Source organism: Amblyraja radiata, chromosome 39 (assembly GCF_010909765.2).
Source record: "Amblyraja radiata isolate CabotCenter1 chromosome 39, sAmbRad1.1.pri, whole genome shotgun sequence".
NCBI lineage: Eukaryota > Metazoa > Chordata > Chondrichthyes > Rajiformes > Rajidae > Amblyraja > Amblyraja radiata.
The window spans coordinates 13517423-13534247 of NC_045994.1; the positions used below are offsets into that span (position 1 = coordinate 13517423).

The window sequence follows — 16825 nt, forward strand, 5'->3', positions numbered from 1 at the left end:
CCCCCCTCGCTGAGCGGCAGCCCCGCCGGCCAATCACGCCCCGCCTGACCAGGACAAGTCCCGCCCCCCCAGCTGAGCGACGGCCCCACCGACCAATCACGCCGCACCCGGCCAGGACAGGTCCCGGCCCTCATTGATCGACGGCCCCCTCGGCCAATCACACAGCCCCTGTCCAGGATAAGCCCCACCCCTCCCCCCTCTCACTGACTGACGGCCGTGGTAGCCAATCACACAGCGCCTGACCAGGACAAGTCCCACCCCCTCGCTGATCGACGGCTCCGACGACCAATCACACCCCGCCTGGCCCGGACGAGTCCCACCTCTGGTGACTGACGGCTCCGCCGGCCAATCACACACAGTCCCGCCCCGCTCCATCCGGCTCACCGGCCAGATTCAGCGGGACATCGGCCAGAGCGGCACGCCCACTTCCTCTGACAACTGCAGACACGCTCGCTGACGCAGCCAGGACAGTGACACACTCGCTGACACACTCGAGTTGACACACTCGCTGACACACTAGAGTTGACACACTCGCTGACACACTAGAGTGGACACACTCGCTGACACACTAGAGTTGACACACTCGCTGACACACTCGAGTTGACACACTCGCTGACACACTAGAGTTGACACACTCGCGGACACACTAGAGTTGACACACTCGTTGACACACTCGCTGACACACTCAGGACAGTGGCACGCTAGAGTTGACACACTCGCGGACACACTAGAGTTGACACACCCACTAACACACTAGAGTTGACACACTGACACGCGCAGGGCAGTGGCACACTAGAGTTGACACACTCGCTGACACACTCGAGTTGAGACACTCGCTGACACACTAGAGTTGACACTCACTGACACACTAGAGTTGACACACTCACTGACACACTCAGGACAGTGGCACACTAGAGTTGACACACTCGCGGACACACTAGAGTTGACACACTGACACACGCAGGGCAGTGGCACACTAGAGTTGACACTCGCTGACACACTAGAGTTGATACACCCACTAACACTAGAGTTGACACACTCACTGACACACGCAGGACAGTGACACACTAGAGTTGACACACTCGCTGACACACTCAGGACAGTGACACACTAGAGTTGACACCCACTAACACACTAGAGTTGACACACTGACACACGCAGGGCAGTGGCACACTAGAGTTGACACACTCACTGACACACTAGAGCTGACACACTCACTGACACCGCCAGGACAGTGACACACTCGCTGACACACTATAGTTGACACACTTTGATTTCTCTCATTTGAAATAACTCCTGCATTCCTTTCCTCTCCCCCCTTCCCTTCACTTAGAAACATAGAAATTAGGTGCAGGAGTAGGCCATTCGGCCCTTCGAGTCTGCACCGCCATTCAATATGATCATGGCTGATCATCCAACTCAGTATCCCGTACCTGCCTTCTCTCCATACCCTCTGATCCCCTTAGCCACAAGGGCCACATCTAACTCCCTCTTAAATATAGCCAATGAACTGGCCTCGACTACCCTCTGTGGCAGAGAGTTCCAGAGATTCACCACTCTCTGTGTGAAAAAAGTTCTTCTCATCTCGGTTTTAAAGGATTTCCCCCTTATCCTTAAGCTGTGACCCCTTGTCCTGGACTTCCCCAACATCGGGAGCAATCTTCCTGCATCTAGCCTGTCCAACCCCTTAAGAATTTTGTAAGTTTCTATAAGATCCCCTCTCACTTCTCCCCAACCCTAGTCATCCCACTAGTTCCACTGTTCGCATCCTTGTGTTGTTAGCACATCTTCCCCAGCCAACAACGGGCTGTTATGGACTCCACCCTTCCTGAGGTTGCCGCCTCTGTTTTTGTCCTGGCCTTCTCTATCATTCAGTCTGAAGCGTTCCGACCCAAAACGTCAGCTATTCTTAATCCCCAGAGATGCGCCTAATCCCCAGAGTTACTCCAACAGTTTGTGTCTATCAAACTAAGAACTAAGCTTGGATATCAATGGTACTGCCTTGTGACTTCCTGTCCGAACCCATTCAACTAAACGTGGAAACAGGCCCACCAAGTCCACACCGACCAACGATCCCCGCACACTAACACCAACGATCCCACACACGCTAGGGTCAATTTACAATTTTATCTAAGCCAATTAGCCTACCATCCTGTACGTCTTTGGAGTGTGGGAGGAAACCGGAGCACCCGGAGCAGGTCACGGGGAGAACGTACAAACTCCGTACAGACAGCACCCGTAATCAGGATTAAACCCGGGTCTCTGGCGTAGTAAGGCAGCAACTCTATCGTTGCGCCACCATGCCACCCATAACTATCAATAAATATTAAAATATTGAACATCGGTGTACACAGAACAAAAGCTTCTTGAGAGTCAAATGTTTTAAATAACTCCTTTAATTTCTTTTTTAAAGTATTCAGCTGGTGTACAGAGAAATGGCTTTTTCTGTTAAACTTATTTTCTTTTATACAATTCTTTGATATAGGTAAATCTAATTCAAAAGGCTTCTCTTCACAACAACGATTAAAAAAAACCCAGGAGGCATTGGTAAAATTCTAAAAAGCTGTGCCAGGGAGATTTCACTGATTATCAGCATTCTACAATTTAATATCTAATACAGCCATAGCTTTATACCTGATTAGCAGTCACAGTGCCTAAACATTCCTGGTGATGATTGATACAAGTTCTGTGCAAGTGCTGAAGCATTTCTTACAGTAAGATGCTATAAGATTAATACAATTCCGTACCAGCCTGTACTCCATCTACCACTTATTAATTCTCCACTAACTCGCACAGTGCAGTACTCTTCCCCTCTCACTCCCACCATGAGTCCTTCACCTGCGCACACTCAGAGCGCTCACCATTACAAGTCTTAATGAGGCTCCTCAATGCACAGTGCAATTGTGTAGCTGCAAGCCAGCCATTTGGGTCCCGTTTTGAACATGGATATCCTGGTATTGGACAGGGCCATTAACGAAAATCAGCTTTATGCTCAAAATTCCAGGTGCTGGCCCCAATCACTTATTTCAAGCTGCTGGGCAAGTGGAATGTGTGAATTCCAAGCTTACCAACAACTCTGCAGCCACAATTTGAAGGTGTGTAAAGAAGCCGAGATGGATTTGTTGTATTATTGCTATAAGTGAACTAGAACATCTCTTTCAATTGTGCATAATTAATAGTCTTTCCTTTTCTCCAATCAAGCCTTGCAATTGAACCTTAAACTTCAGGTTTCATGTTCATAAGTCATAGGAGCAGAATTAAGCCATTCGGCCCATCGAGTCTACTCCACCATTCAATCATGGCTGATCTATCTCTCCCTCCTAACCCCATTCTCCTGCCTTCTCCCCATAACTCTTGACACCCGTACTAATCAAAAATCTATCGACCTTTGCATTAAAAATATGCAATGACGGCCTCCACTGGCCTCTGTGGCAATGAATTCCACAGATTCACCACTTTCAACTCCTCTGAGGTCAAAATGGCCCAGAGGTTTTTAAAGAGCTTGTTTAACCTGTGTGCCACACTGGTGTGTATGTAGGGGCTAAGTTCAATGGAAGTAAAAGCATGATGCAAAGACACATTGAGGAAGCTTGGTACACACTTCCCTTGTCCCCTTGCCTTTATGGAGCAAGGATTCAGCAGGCGTACTGAAGGAGGGAGGAACAGCAGATGCTGGTTTAAACCAAAGACAGACACAAAAGGCTGCAGTAAGCCAGAGGGTCAGGCAGCATCTCTATGAAAAGGAATAGGTGACATTTCAGGTCTGAAGAAGGATCTCCACCCAAAACATCACCTATTCCTTTTCCCAGGAGATGCTACCTGACCCGCTAAGTTACTCCAGCCTTTTGTGTCTGTCTAAGGATTCCAGGACTTTCCTTGTGGGACTAATGGGATAAGGAATTGGCTGTACTTGACGCAAGACACAGGTTGAAGGGGATCATTGTTTTTTTTGTCATTCCATACCTTAACAAGTTTCTAATTCACCCAGGCCATCCACTGTAACCCATGTGCTTATTTATCATGTTTAAGAAGGAACTGCAGATGCTGGAAAATCGAAAGTAGACACAAGTGCTGGAGAAACTCAGCGGGTGCGGCAGCATCTGTGTAGCGAAGGAAATAAGCTACGTTTCGGGCCGAAACGTTGCCTATTTCCTTCGCTCCATAGATGCTGCCTTTGGGATGTGAGAGGAAACCGGATCACCCAGAGGAAACCCACGTGGTCACAGGGAGAATGTGCAAACTCCACACAGACTCCACCTGAGGTCAAGATCGAACCGGGGTCTCTGGTGCTACACGGCAGCAGTTCTACCCGCTGCACCACTCTGCCGTCTTATCCCTGACATGTACCATTTATTGCAGCAGTTTGTGTCCCCTTACCATAGTAAAGGATACAGGCAGCAGATCTTTGCTGCGAGCCCAGATGTCAGAAGGTGAAGTCACAAACACCCCTGACAACAGGTGAAGCTGGGGCCTTGAACTAGTCCTCACTGGAGTACAATCCTTCAGCTAAAATAATTAAACCCAGGGCTTAATACAGACAGTCTGAAGCACTAACTCACACTGGCCAGGATCAGGAATCCCAGCCACTATTATTCAGAGAGTATAAGGGCCGATTGCTTTGCGTACAGCTATGGCTCTTTGGAGGAAGCGAGATTGCTGTGAGCACATTGAAAAATATTGCTTCTGGCTTTCAACTCAAACTATATCGCCTGAAAATTGCACCATGGAGCAGGATGACCCCTAGTGTGACTCCGTGGCCTTTTGTTGAAAATCCAGTCATGATATGGAGGAGGTCACTGTGAAGTGCAACGCAAGCATGCAATTCATGGACTGGTCTGCAGGGGCAGGCCTGAGCAGCAGGGTGAAGGAAGTTCTTGGACATGGATCTGCCCTACCTGAGCAGCTGGGAGTGAAGGTTCCACTTCATTCATAGAGTCATAGAGCATGGAAACAGGCCTTTCAGCCCAAATTTACCATGCCGACCAAGATGCCCCATCTACGCTAGCCTCACCTGCCCATATCCCTCTAAACCTTTCCTATCCATGTACCTGTCCAAATAATAATAATAATAATGGATGGGATTTATATAGCGCCTTTCTAATACTCAAGGCGCTTTACATCGCATTATTCATTCACTCCTCAGTCACACTCGGTGGTGGTAAGCTACTTCTGTAGCCACAGCTGCCCTGGGGCAGACTGACGGAAGCGTGGCTGCCAATCTGCGCCTACGGCCCCTCCGACCACCACCAATCACTCACACACATTCACACACAGGCAAAGGTGGGTGAAGTGTCTTGCCCAAGGACACAACGACAGTATGCACTCCAAGCGGGATTCGAACCGGCTACCTTCCGGTTGTGATAGTACCTGCCTCAACCACCTTCTCTGGCAGCTCGTTCCATATACCCACAGTGTGAAAACTTACCCCTCTGGTTGCTATCAAAACTTTCCCTTCTCACCTTAAACCTATGTCCCATGCCCTCCAGGATGCTCTTAATGTCTTTCCTGAAGACGGGCTCATCGTATTTTTTACCACTGCCATCTCATGGTGGGATGGAGCATGAGCCGGAGGAAGATGGTGCCCCTGTTCTTTACATCCCTGCCACTCGCTGGAAAATCAGCTGAAGACTACCCCACTAGATAGACACAAAATGCTGGAGTAACTCAGCGGGACAGGCAGCATCTCCGGATTGAAGGAATGGGTGACGTTTAGGGTCGAGACCCTACTTCAGATTGTCTCGACACGAAACGCCACCCATTCGTTCTATCCAGAGATGCTGCCTGTCCCGCTGAGTTACTCCAGCATTTTGTGTCTATCTTCAGTGTAAACCAGCATCTGCAGTTCCTTCCTACACGAAGAGCACCCCCTACTGGTGGAAGTGGTAATGCAAGGTCACCTCTGCAGGAAGTTGGGTCTATCCATTGCCTGGTGTAATGTGAACTTCGATACCGCCAAGGAATGTTCTTTGCAATATGTCAGAACTTCACTTCCCCACAGCCTCTGTGAAATCTGGCACACGTCACACCCCAGTGCCATTTAATCGCCACTTTTTATGCATTTAATTTTTAATTATTAATTATATTTTGATAAAATACTGAAAAAATCCTATTAAGTTGGTAACCATTCCTTCTCTCCGGAGAAGCTGCCTGTCCCCCTGAATCATTACAGCATTTTGTGTCTACCTTCGATTTAAACCAGCATCTGCAGTTCTTTCCTACATATAGTCACCATTTAACTACCTACTAGTTGATTTTATGTTTCTGACAGGTTCAGAAGATCTCCATTCTCAACACCAAGGAACAATCAAAGCTGGGTTGTACATCATAAGTTCATAAGTTGTTGGAGCAGGACTAGGCCATCAGCCTACCCTGCCATTCAATCATGGCTGATCTATCTTTTCCCTCTCAACCCCATTCTCCTGCCTTCTCCCCATAACCCCTGACACCCACACTAATCAAGAATCTATCAATCCCCACTTTAAAAATATCCATTGACTTGGCCTCTACAGCCTTCTGTGGCAATGAATTCCACAGATTCACCATCTTCCGTAAAGAAATTCCCCCTCGTCTCCTTTCTAAAGTTACGTCCTTTCATTCTGAAGCTATGGTATCCAGTCCTGGACTCTCCCACTAGTGGAATCATCCTCTCCACATCCACTCTCTATCAGAGGGCCAAGGTCTGCTGTGTTCACTCAGTTACATGAACTGCACAAGCCCACACTTATCTAAGGATGGATTCATTCTGGCTTACACTTCCTTGCTGAAGATATAGACATTTTTACTGCGTTGATGCTTGTAGGGCCAATGTAGGCTTTGTATGTTGGTGTTATCACATAGCTACTGTTCTTGCCACTCTGCAATAGTGGGCACATTTCCTAATGTGTCCTTGATGGTCTGTGTGTGATTTGGGACGTCTAAAGGCAGCAGAGGAGGCTGCAAACAAACTAGTTACCAGCTCGACCTTTACAAAGTTTATGACCCACCATGGTCACACAACCACTAGTCCTTGTCCACTGAGATGAAGACATCACCACTGAGCTCAGTTATTCACTGGGCAACAACATTAGTTCAAGTCAAAGATAGACACAAAATGCCGGAGTAACTCAGCGGGACAGGCAGCATCTCTGGAGAGAAGAAATAGGTGACGTTTCTGGTCAAGACCCTTCTTCAGAGTACATACATTCTCCCAGTGACTTTTCTGCAAGCGCTCCGGTTTCCTCCCACATTTCAAAGACGTATGGGTTTAGAGGTTAATTGGCTTCTGTAAATTTTCCCTAGAGTATAGGATAGAACTAGTATATGGGGTGATTGTTGGTCGGCGCAGACTCGGTGGGCTGAAGGGCCTGTTTTCACGCTGTATCACTAAACTACACTGAATGTCAGCTGAGACAAGCAATTGCAAGCTTGTTGTCACTACTGATGGCCTACTTCACAACCACATCCATTGCCACTGATGCAGTTAAGATTTACTGAGAGGCTGGGGCTAATTCTCACTTTTCACTAATTCACCTGTCATCTGTGTTTTTCTGATGTTTCTTGGGATTCTCATTTCCAGTGATCTCCTTGGGATAGGCAGCTGGTACAGCATCGCCAGTGGATAAACCCAACCTGCCACTTACAGTGGCGCAGCGGTAGTTGCTGCCTTGCAGCGCCTGAGACCCAGGTTCGATCCTGACTACGGATGGTGTCTGTACGGAGTTTCTACGTTCTCCCCCTGACCTGCGTGGGGTTTTCACCGGGATCTTCGGGTTCCTCCCAAACTCCAAAGACATACAGGTTTGTAAGTTGATTGGCGTGGTATAAAATGTAAATTGTCCCTAGTGTGCGTAGGATAGTGTTAATGGCGCAGTGGACCAAAGTGCCTGTTTTTCTGCTGTATCTCTGAACTAAACTAAGCCTACACTGCACTCCAGATTATTTCAGACACAGGCAGCTGCTACATCACTCGAGGCTGCATCCATGGTCAGATTCAACCATATCCAGCCTGCTCCCCTCCTGCATCCCTCTCTCCACTCTCCAAGGGCAATAATAATAATAATAATGGATGGGATTTATATAGCGCCTTTCTAATACTCAAGGCGCTTTACATCGCATTATTCATTCACTCCTCAGTCACACTCGGTGGTGGTAAGCTACTTCTGTAGCCACAGCTGCCCTGGGGCAGACTGACGGAAGCGTGGCTGCCAATCTGCGCCTACGGCCCCTCCGACCACCACCAATCACTCACACACATTTACACACATTCACACACAGGCAAAGGTGGGTGAAGTGTCTTGCGCAAGGACACAACGACAGTATGCACTCCAAGCGGGATTCGAACCGGCTACCTTCCGGTCGCCAGCCGAACACTTAGCCCATTGTGCCATCTGTCGTCCGAGAGGGCAAGACACTTTCACTTCAGCTGTGACGTGGAATGGTATCGCCTTCAAGCCATCACATGACAGGCAACCACACAACAGTGTGGTGACAAATGGGAAATGACCAAGCCAGAGAACAAGGCAACCAAGCAAGGAACAAGGGGAGAATGAGGAAACCTGCCAATTGGTTGGGAAAAACGCAGAACCTGTTAAACAGACATTCCTGAGGAAATTCACCATCCGTTCCTGCATCCCGTGGAATTGATGCCGACGGCAACAGTTACGGACTGACTGTCCAGAACACAAGAGTGCAGGTACACAAAAATGCTGGAGAAACTCAGCGGGTGCAGCAGCATCTATGGAGCGAAGGAAATAGGCAACGTTTTGGGCCGAAACCCTTCTTCAGACTGAAGGAAATAGGCAACGTTTCGGGCCGAAACCCGGAAGGGTTTCGGCCCGAAACGTTGCCTATTTCCTTCGCTCCATAGATGCTGCTGCACCCGCTGAGTTTCTCCAGCATTTTTGTGTACCTTCGATTTTCCAGCATCTGCAGTTCCTTCTTAAACACAAGAGCGCAGGATTGTTTGAAATTTTAAATACAGTTTAAAACTCTGGCAATGGTAAAGTTGGTGACAGCTGAATGAATGAATGAATGAATGAATGAATGAATGAGTGAATGAATGAATGAATGAATGAATGAATGAATGAATGAATGAATGAATGAATGGAGTGAATGAATGAATGAATGAATGGAGTGAAGAAGAGAGGACACAAAGTATTGGAGTAACTGAGGGGTCAGATAGCATCATCTCTGGAGAACATGGATAAATGACGTTTCGGATCGGGACCCTTCTTCGGACTGTCTGTCCCGAAACGTCACCTATCCATGTTCTCCAGAGATGCTGCTTGACCCATGTCCTTTCTGGACAATGTCCTTTCTGGAAGGAGCTCCGATCTGGCTGGACGTCTTGCACTGCACAAACATGGTCAACATTTAGCTCTTCTGTGGACCCCACTTGTTCTTCAAACGCAAGCGAGAGATGGCCTGCCTTGCCTGCGTCCCGGAAAACAAATGTAAATTCCCTTTCAGAATGGGTATGGGAGGCAAACACCAGTCCAAGGAACTGTGAGCGGACTTTAATTCTCTTGGGTTGCTCTCTGTAAAATACATAGGTTCACACAGGTGAACACAGTCACACATACTCTGTAACTTGATAATGAACCAGAAACTAGTGATCACGTATATGTCCCACAATAGTTCCCGGAGAGCATAGATTAAGAGGGTGTTGTGGCTTGCATTTTGAAGCCAGTACTGCTGGTGATGAATAGTACTTTGAAAACCTGAAGTAATAACAATCCCACATCGTGAGACACAAAAACCAAACAGGAAAAATCGTCTCACGTGTTAAAAAGCAAGAATTGTGGTGGTTCGAGAATATAGGTTAAATGGCTTTCTGCACTCCCAGTCACAAAGGTGGAGATGAACCAGAGATTGAACCAGAGGAAATTAAACCTCCTGCGTTCAGCTTCAGTTCAAACCCTGACGCTGTCTGGTCCCAGTTCTGAGCAGGCTTCAAGGGAGAAACGGACACAGTGGTTCTTTACTGTTTAATACTTAGAACATAGAGAGCTGCCCTCTTCTGGAATAGGACAAATATTCAAACCAAACACAAATCTTACAGGAAATTCTTTAAAAAAATAGAGTAGCAGAATTTAAAAGCTACAAAGCACAATTTTGTAGTCCAAGGAATTAGCGGTGGGCCAGCAAAAAAGGAAAAGAATGAGAAGCATTTGATGCCAACTAAAGTTGTCTTTTATACAGCTGGTTTGGTACCTACCCAGACAACTGTTGAATATATTGCTGTGCATTGCTGTTAATTATTTTTTTTGCATAGTATTATGTTAATCATGTACAGCAAAACAATTGTATTGAAAACTCCACTTGCTATTTAAAACCCAATTAAAAATGTGAGCGTTAAAGCGACTGAATTTTGTTTTGATATTGCTGTTGAGATGCGACCCTGGTATCGTTCAGGCTTATTCTGTAGGTGGGGTACCTCCCAGCTCTGTGACAATAATTATCATTCAGTCCTTTAGGCGGTACAACAGGGTACATGCTTTGACAGTCAATCATGCTAATTGATAATAGTAACTCTCCTATAGAAATCATGCCTGTAGCCTAATGTAAAGTCTTTTTCCTCTCACAGCCCCCCAGTCTGCCTGCTTCTTCTTGTGAAGGCCGTGTTGTAGATACAGTATCCTGAAAAATAAAACGGTGCAGAATTAGCGGGTGGGGTTTAGGTAGAAAACAAAAATCGATTTAAGGGCCTGTCCCACATGGGGGTCATTTGCGCGTCACGCAGGTGGCGTGCGAGGATTTTGAGAATCCCCAAATCCTAGGGCGCCGTGCGCTACCGCACGTCACTGCCTACGCCACCATGTCTCACCATGCGCCATGCATGCATAATGCACGCCATGCGCGCGTCGTGCATCGTGACGCGTAAATGATGTCGCGCAATTGACGCGCAAATAACGCCCAAGTGTGACAGGCCCTTTAGTCACACCATGTGCAAGCCCATGCATGGTTTGGTAGAATACACTATCACGGATTATTTTAGCCATCAGCACTCTCTCAGATAGTTCAAAGATGTTTTAAGTGTTGGCTCAGTGGCGCAACAGTAGAGCTGCTGCCTTACAGCGCCTGAGACCCGGGTTCGATACTGACAAAGAATACTGTCTGTACGGAGTTTGTACGTTCTCCCTGTGACCGTGTGGATTTTCTCCGAGATGTTCACTTTCCTCCCACACTCCAAAGACGTACAGGTTTGTAGGTTAGTTGGCTGTAGGTGTAAAAGTGTCCCTTGTGCGTGTGGGGTGATATTAATGTGCGGGGATCGGTGGTCGACGTGGGCTCGATGGGCCGAAGGACCTGTTTCCGCTCTGTATTTCTAAACTAAACAAAACGTAATCATGTGTAGGAAGTAACTGCGGATGCTGGTTTATACCAAAGATAGACACAAAAAGCTGGAGTAACTCAGCAGGGCAGGCAGCGTCGCTGGAGAAAAGGAATAGGTGGCTTTTCGGGTCGAGACCCTTCTTCAATCGTGGGTTTACTAAAATACTTCATTCCAATGAAAGACTTGTAAAGGAATTTCTATGTTTATATCAGAGCTCTCCTTACTTTCCAAGTGTGTCTTTTATTAAATTAATTTGCAAATCAACATTATTGAGGTCTGGATTCCAATCTCTAAACACTGCGGAGAATGATGACAGACCAAAAATGCTGGAGTAACTCAGCGGGACAGGCAGCATCTCTGGAGAGAAGGAATGGGTGATGCTTTGGGTCGGGTCCCTTCTTCAGTCTGAAGTTTAGTTTAGAGACATGTAGAATTATGATATTTGTATCTGATTTTAATTATTTTATTCATTCACATCATTCAGTCGCATTCTAGATTTTCTTTTTACCATTTACCATTTAATATGTTAAGATTTACTGTCAAATCTCAAGTCTTTCCTTCTTCAGTTTGAACCTGATCTCCACAGCTCTGGGCTAGACGCAAATAGATCAGCAAGAGACATCACATTGTGGGGTATTTATGGATGTGATGGAACGTATTTCTCAGCATTGCCTATCGCTTTACGGGACACCATGCAATTAGCCGAGCAACACTTGGAAACATAAGAGTTCAAGAGATGGAAAGGTCAGAGAAAACATATCTACTCTCTGCAAAAACATCTCAATAAATATCTTCTTATAGAAACTTACAAAATTCTTAAGGGGTTGGACAGGCTAGATGCAGGAAGATTGTTCCCGATGTTGGGGAAGTCCAGAACAAGGGGTCACACAGTTTAAGGATAAGGGGGAAATCTTTTAGGACCGAGATGAGGAAAACATTTTTCACACAGAGAGTGGTGAATCTCTGGAATTCTCTGCCACAGAAGGTAGTTGAGGCCAGTTCATTGGCTATATTTAAGAGGGAGTTAGATGTGGCCTTTGTGGCTAAAGGGATCAGGCGGTATGGAGAGAAGGCAGGTACAGGGTACTGAGTTGGATGATCAGCCATGATCATATTGAATGGCGGTGCAGGCTCGAAGGGCCGAATGACCTACTCCTGCACCTATTTTCTATGTTTCTATATCCATCACATATCGGGGCGAGACAGTGGTCGAGTTGCTGCCTTCCATTGCCACGGACCTGGGTTCAATTCTAACTACATGTGCTGTCTATAAGGTGTTTGCAGGTCCTCCCTGTGACTGTGTGGGTTTCTCCAGATGCTAATTAACCTACATACCTGTATATCGTCGGAGGTTGGAGGAAACCGGAGCAGCCGGAGAAAACCCACCCATGCACAAGGAGAAGGTACAAACTCTGTACGGATAGCACCCATGGTCAGGATCGAACCGCGTCCCACACGCCAAAGACATGCAGGTCTGTAGGCTAATTGGCTTCTGTAAATGGTCCCTAGTGTGAAGGATAGAACCAGTGATCACTAGTCAGCATAGACTTGATGGGCTGAAGGGCCTGTTTCCAAGTTGTGTCTCTAAACTAAACTACACTTAATTTAAGGCGTTTAAGAAGGAACTGTGCAGATGCTGGAAAAATCGAAGGTAGACAAAAGTGCTGGAGAAACTCAGCGGGTGCAGCAGCATCTATGGAGCGAAGGAAATAGGCAACGTTTCGGGCCGAAACCCTTCCGGGTTTCGGCCCGAAACGTTGCCTATTTCCTTCAGTCTGAAGAAGGGTTTTGGCCCGAAACGTTGCCTATTTCCTTCAGTCTGAAGAAGGGTTTTGGCCCGAAACGTTGCCTATTTCCTTCAGTCTGAAGAAGGGTTTTGGCCCGAAACGTTGCCTATTTCCTTCGCTCCATAGATGCTGCTGCACCCGCTGAGTTTCTCCAGCACTTTTGTCTACTTAATTTAAAGCTCTCTGTTGCAGCCATGCAGAAGGCTTTGGAGAATGACACCATCTCTGCCACACACTTTAACCAATGGACATGGTTCTGAAATACTGCTTCCATTCATTTAAATCTCACACTCGTGTTTGGTTAGAATTATATTTTTCATATTTCATCCAATGGTCTGAACAAAACGCTTATTTAAATTGATAAATGATTTTGCAGACCGACGCTGATATAAAAATGACAAGTGTTGCATATATGTCTTAAATGGCCTGACACTGTGGATAGGTAGTGTACAGAATGGAGCCGCTCAGAACTACACTCAGGACCACATCACCCCGATCCTGGCCTCTCTCCACTGGCTCCCTGTGCGGTTCCGTATAAACTTCAAGACCCTCCTCCATGTCTACAAAGCCCTCAATGGGCTTGCCCCCACCTACATAAAAAGTCTTCTCACCCACCAATCCGCCTCCAGGCCCCTCAGATCGGCCGACTTGGGGCTGCTGAATATCCCGCGGTCTAGGCATAAGCTCAGGGGCGACCGAGCCTTTGCGGTTGCAGCCCCTAGACTGTGGAACAACATCATCCCCTTTCCCATCAGAACTGCCCCCTCCATCGACTCTTTTAAGTCAAGACTAAAGACTCATCTATACTCCCAAGCCTTTCCTGACGTCCTCTGAGTGAGGCTACATTTATATATGTATGTAGTCTGTTTTGTTGTGCTATTCTTATAACAAATGTAAAGCATTTTGGCCAACGAGAGTTGTTTTTTAAATGTGCTAAATAAATAAATGTGACTTGAGTTGACCTGACTTCACTGATTTGAGCAATCCAAATGCTGCTGAAATCTTCTGTTTTTATTCAGATTCAGGTTAATGTTTGATAGAGGTTGAAGAAAGGTTCAAAGTTTGGTAGGAGGTTGTAGGTCATAAAAGATGACTTTTCAATAAATCCTAGTGTTTTAGAAAGAATCTTGCAGCTACTGAGTCAGTGATTTCAACGGAGTCCCGTCGTTTAGTAATCGGTCTTTCGATGCCATGCAAACCCGTGCTCTGTCAGTGATGGATATAAAGCTCTTGTTAGGAGAGGATTAGGGATGAGAAAGTCTAACATGGGTGCCTTTGGGAAAGGAGTAACATGGCTGTGTGTTACGGGAGAGAGCACAGCACACATGACATTTGCCCGAGTTCAGTTCTGTAAGTACAAGGTCAACTCTGTATCTTTACAGTACAGTGAACTGTGATGTTTAGCCTTTTGCTTAAAAGCACAAAGGAATTAAACGAGAAAATGATGGGCGAGAATGTCTTTCTTAGAATTCCAGTTGTACTTGAGTTACCTTTGTGCCATCATCCCTAAATCACTGCTTTGACGTATTCATGTCCGAGCTGATTTTCTTCACAATCTGGGTGCCCATTCGACTATGAATCCATTCATTGTACAAGGCACTATCCCTCTCTCCCAGCTGAATGTGAGGCAGCGGTGACAACAGGTTTGTGACAACACAGAGACACAGGCACAGGACAGTGAATGGAAAGAGAAAGTAAATCACAATGGGTAAGACAGACACAATGAAGGAAAGAGAAAATGAAACTAAGGGCACGCACATGAATACATATACATATATAAAGAAAAGTACATGTGTATATATATACATAGCATTCACATACATACACACAGCAACGTGCATATGCAAACATCAGTTGACATATATAACTACCCCTTCCCCATGCACACAGAGCATATACACAGTAGTACACACACACACACATGCGCGCACATTGTAGCATATATTCACATCAATAATCTTCCACCCAAACATTCCATGTTTTACTGCTGATGATGCCACTCGATCGCAAACTGGCCCCACGCAACAGCTATTAACAAGACCTTGTGATCTGGTCTGACTTGGCCATTGTGCCGGGCGGCACGGAGGTAGGTTTGCTGGCTTACAGCGCCAGAGACCCGGGTTCGATCCTGACTACGGGCGCAGTCTGTACGGAGTTTGTACGTCCTCCCCGTGACCGCACGCACGGGGTTTCTCCCGGTGCTCCGGTTGCCTCCCACACTCCAAAGGCATGCAGGTTTGTAGATCAGCCATGATCACATTGAATGGCGGTGCTGGATCGAGGGGCCGAATGGCCTACTCCTGCACCTATTGTCTATTGTCTATTCTGCAAATTGTCCCTAGTTTGTAGGATGGAACTAGTGTACAGGGTGATCGCTGGTTGGCACAGACCCGGTGGGCCAAAGGGCTTGAATCTGTACTGTACCTCTAAAGCCTAAAGACATAAAGACAGCGATGGAGAATTCGGGAGGGTGGTCTCCCCACTGACAACCTCCGCTAGTTGTGGGTTATTTGGACTGTGTTCATTGACTTGGCAAATAGGGTATTTGAACAGCTGTGATCTCAGCCACTGTCAAAAGGGAAAATACAGCGTGAAGGGGAAACAGGATTCCCACGTTCAACCAGGACTTCATTCCCCATACACGGCCCGCTGAAATAGACTGCCACATTGTAGTTGATGCCCCCCCAGCCTGCTCACCCACCAGCCAAGCTTCTGCTATCTCTGCAAACCCAGGAAGACAAAGAAAACTTAAAGAAGAAAGATTGAAAAGGAGAAAATGGAAACAAGAAATGGCAGCTTCTGTAATCTGATGGTTTGAGGCACAATATGACCCTTGGACTTCCTGAATCACCTATAGAACCACCAGGTAACGGTGTGCGGTGAACCTGCCAGTAACTTGAGTACCAGAACGAGATGGAACAGAAATGGTGCAGATGGAATACCCTCTCATTGAGAGGGCCTACTTTAAACAACAGTCAGAGTTTACTTGGTGAGTGTTTTAAAGCAGCTGCATGATATTTGGCATCTATTCATAAGACCATAAGACACAGCACAGGAGCAGAATTAGGCCATTAGCCTCAGTATAAAAGGACGTACAATTTAGAAAGGAGATGAGGAAGAATGTCTTTAGTCAGAGGGTGGTGAATCTGTGGAATTCATTGCCACAGAAGGCTGTGGAGGCCAAGTCAATGGATATTTTTAAGGCAGAAATTGATAGATTCTTGATTGGTACGGATGTCAGGGGTTATGGGGCGAAGGCAGGAGAATGGGGTTGAGAGGGAACGACCGATCAGCCACGATTGAATGGCTGAGTAGACCTGATGGGCCAAATGGCCTAATCCTGCTCCTGTAACTTATCAACATGAGTTACACGCCACAGAAACAGGCCCTTCGGCCCAACCCATTAATGCCGACCAAAGTGCCTTCTTGAGCTGGTCAGTTCCTGACTTATTAAGACTGAGCATCTTAGTGCTTATCCAGCTGGCCTGCAGGCTGAATGGAAGATTGCTCAGCATATCGCTCAGCCTCCACTGCCCACCTCTTTACGGGAGGTAATGGGAACTAGGAACTCAAACCACTTGGAAAAGGGGGGTTGGCAGAAACAGGCTCGGCGGCTACACATTTGCCTAGAAGTCTGATATTTTGAAGCACCCCACAGGCTATTATGTAACACCAGCATTTAGCTTCCAGAATCTATTTCATTGCATCAAGCGAAGGAATTACA

The 16825-nt window shown here is 46.7% G+C and overlaps 1 protein-coding gene across 7 annotated transcripts in view; it reads right to left on the minus strand.

Moving 5' to 3' along the window:
* Positions 1-9950: 9950 nt before the first annotated feature.
* Positions 9951-16825, minus strand: part of ank1 (ankyrin 1) — a 208595-nt gene continuing 201720 nt past the window's right edge. For 6 of the 7 annotated variants that reach the window (XM_033014019.1, XM_033014023.1, XM_033014024.1 and 3 more), the window contains 2 exons: positions 14592-14717; positions 9951-10617 (listed from right to left, as the gene is read on the minus strand). In XM_033014019.1, the coding sequence (XP_032869910.1) occupies positions 14613-14717 (105 nt within the window). In that variant the 3' untranslated portion in view covers positions 9951-10617; positions 14592-14612. The remainder of the gene's footprint in view (positions 10618-14591; positions 14718-16825) is intronic. The other variant, XM_033014021.1, reaches the window with a different exon arrangement.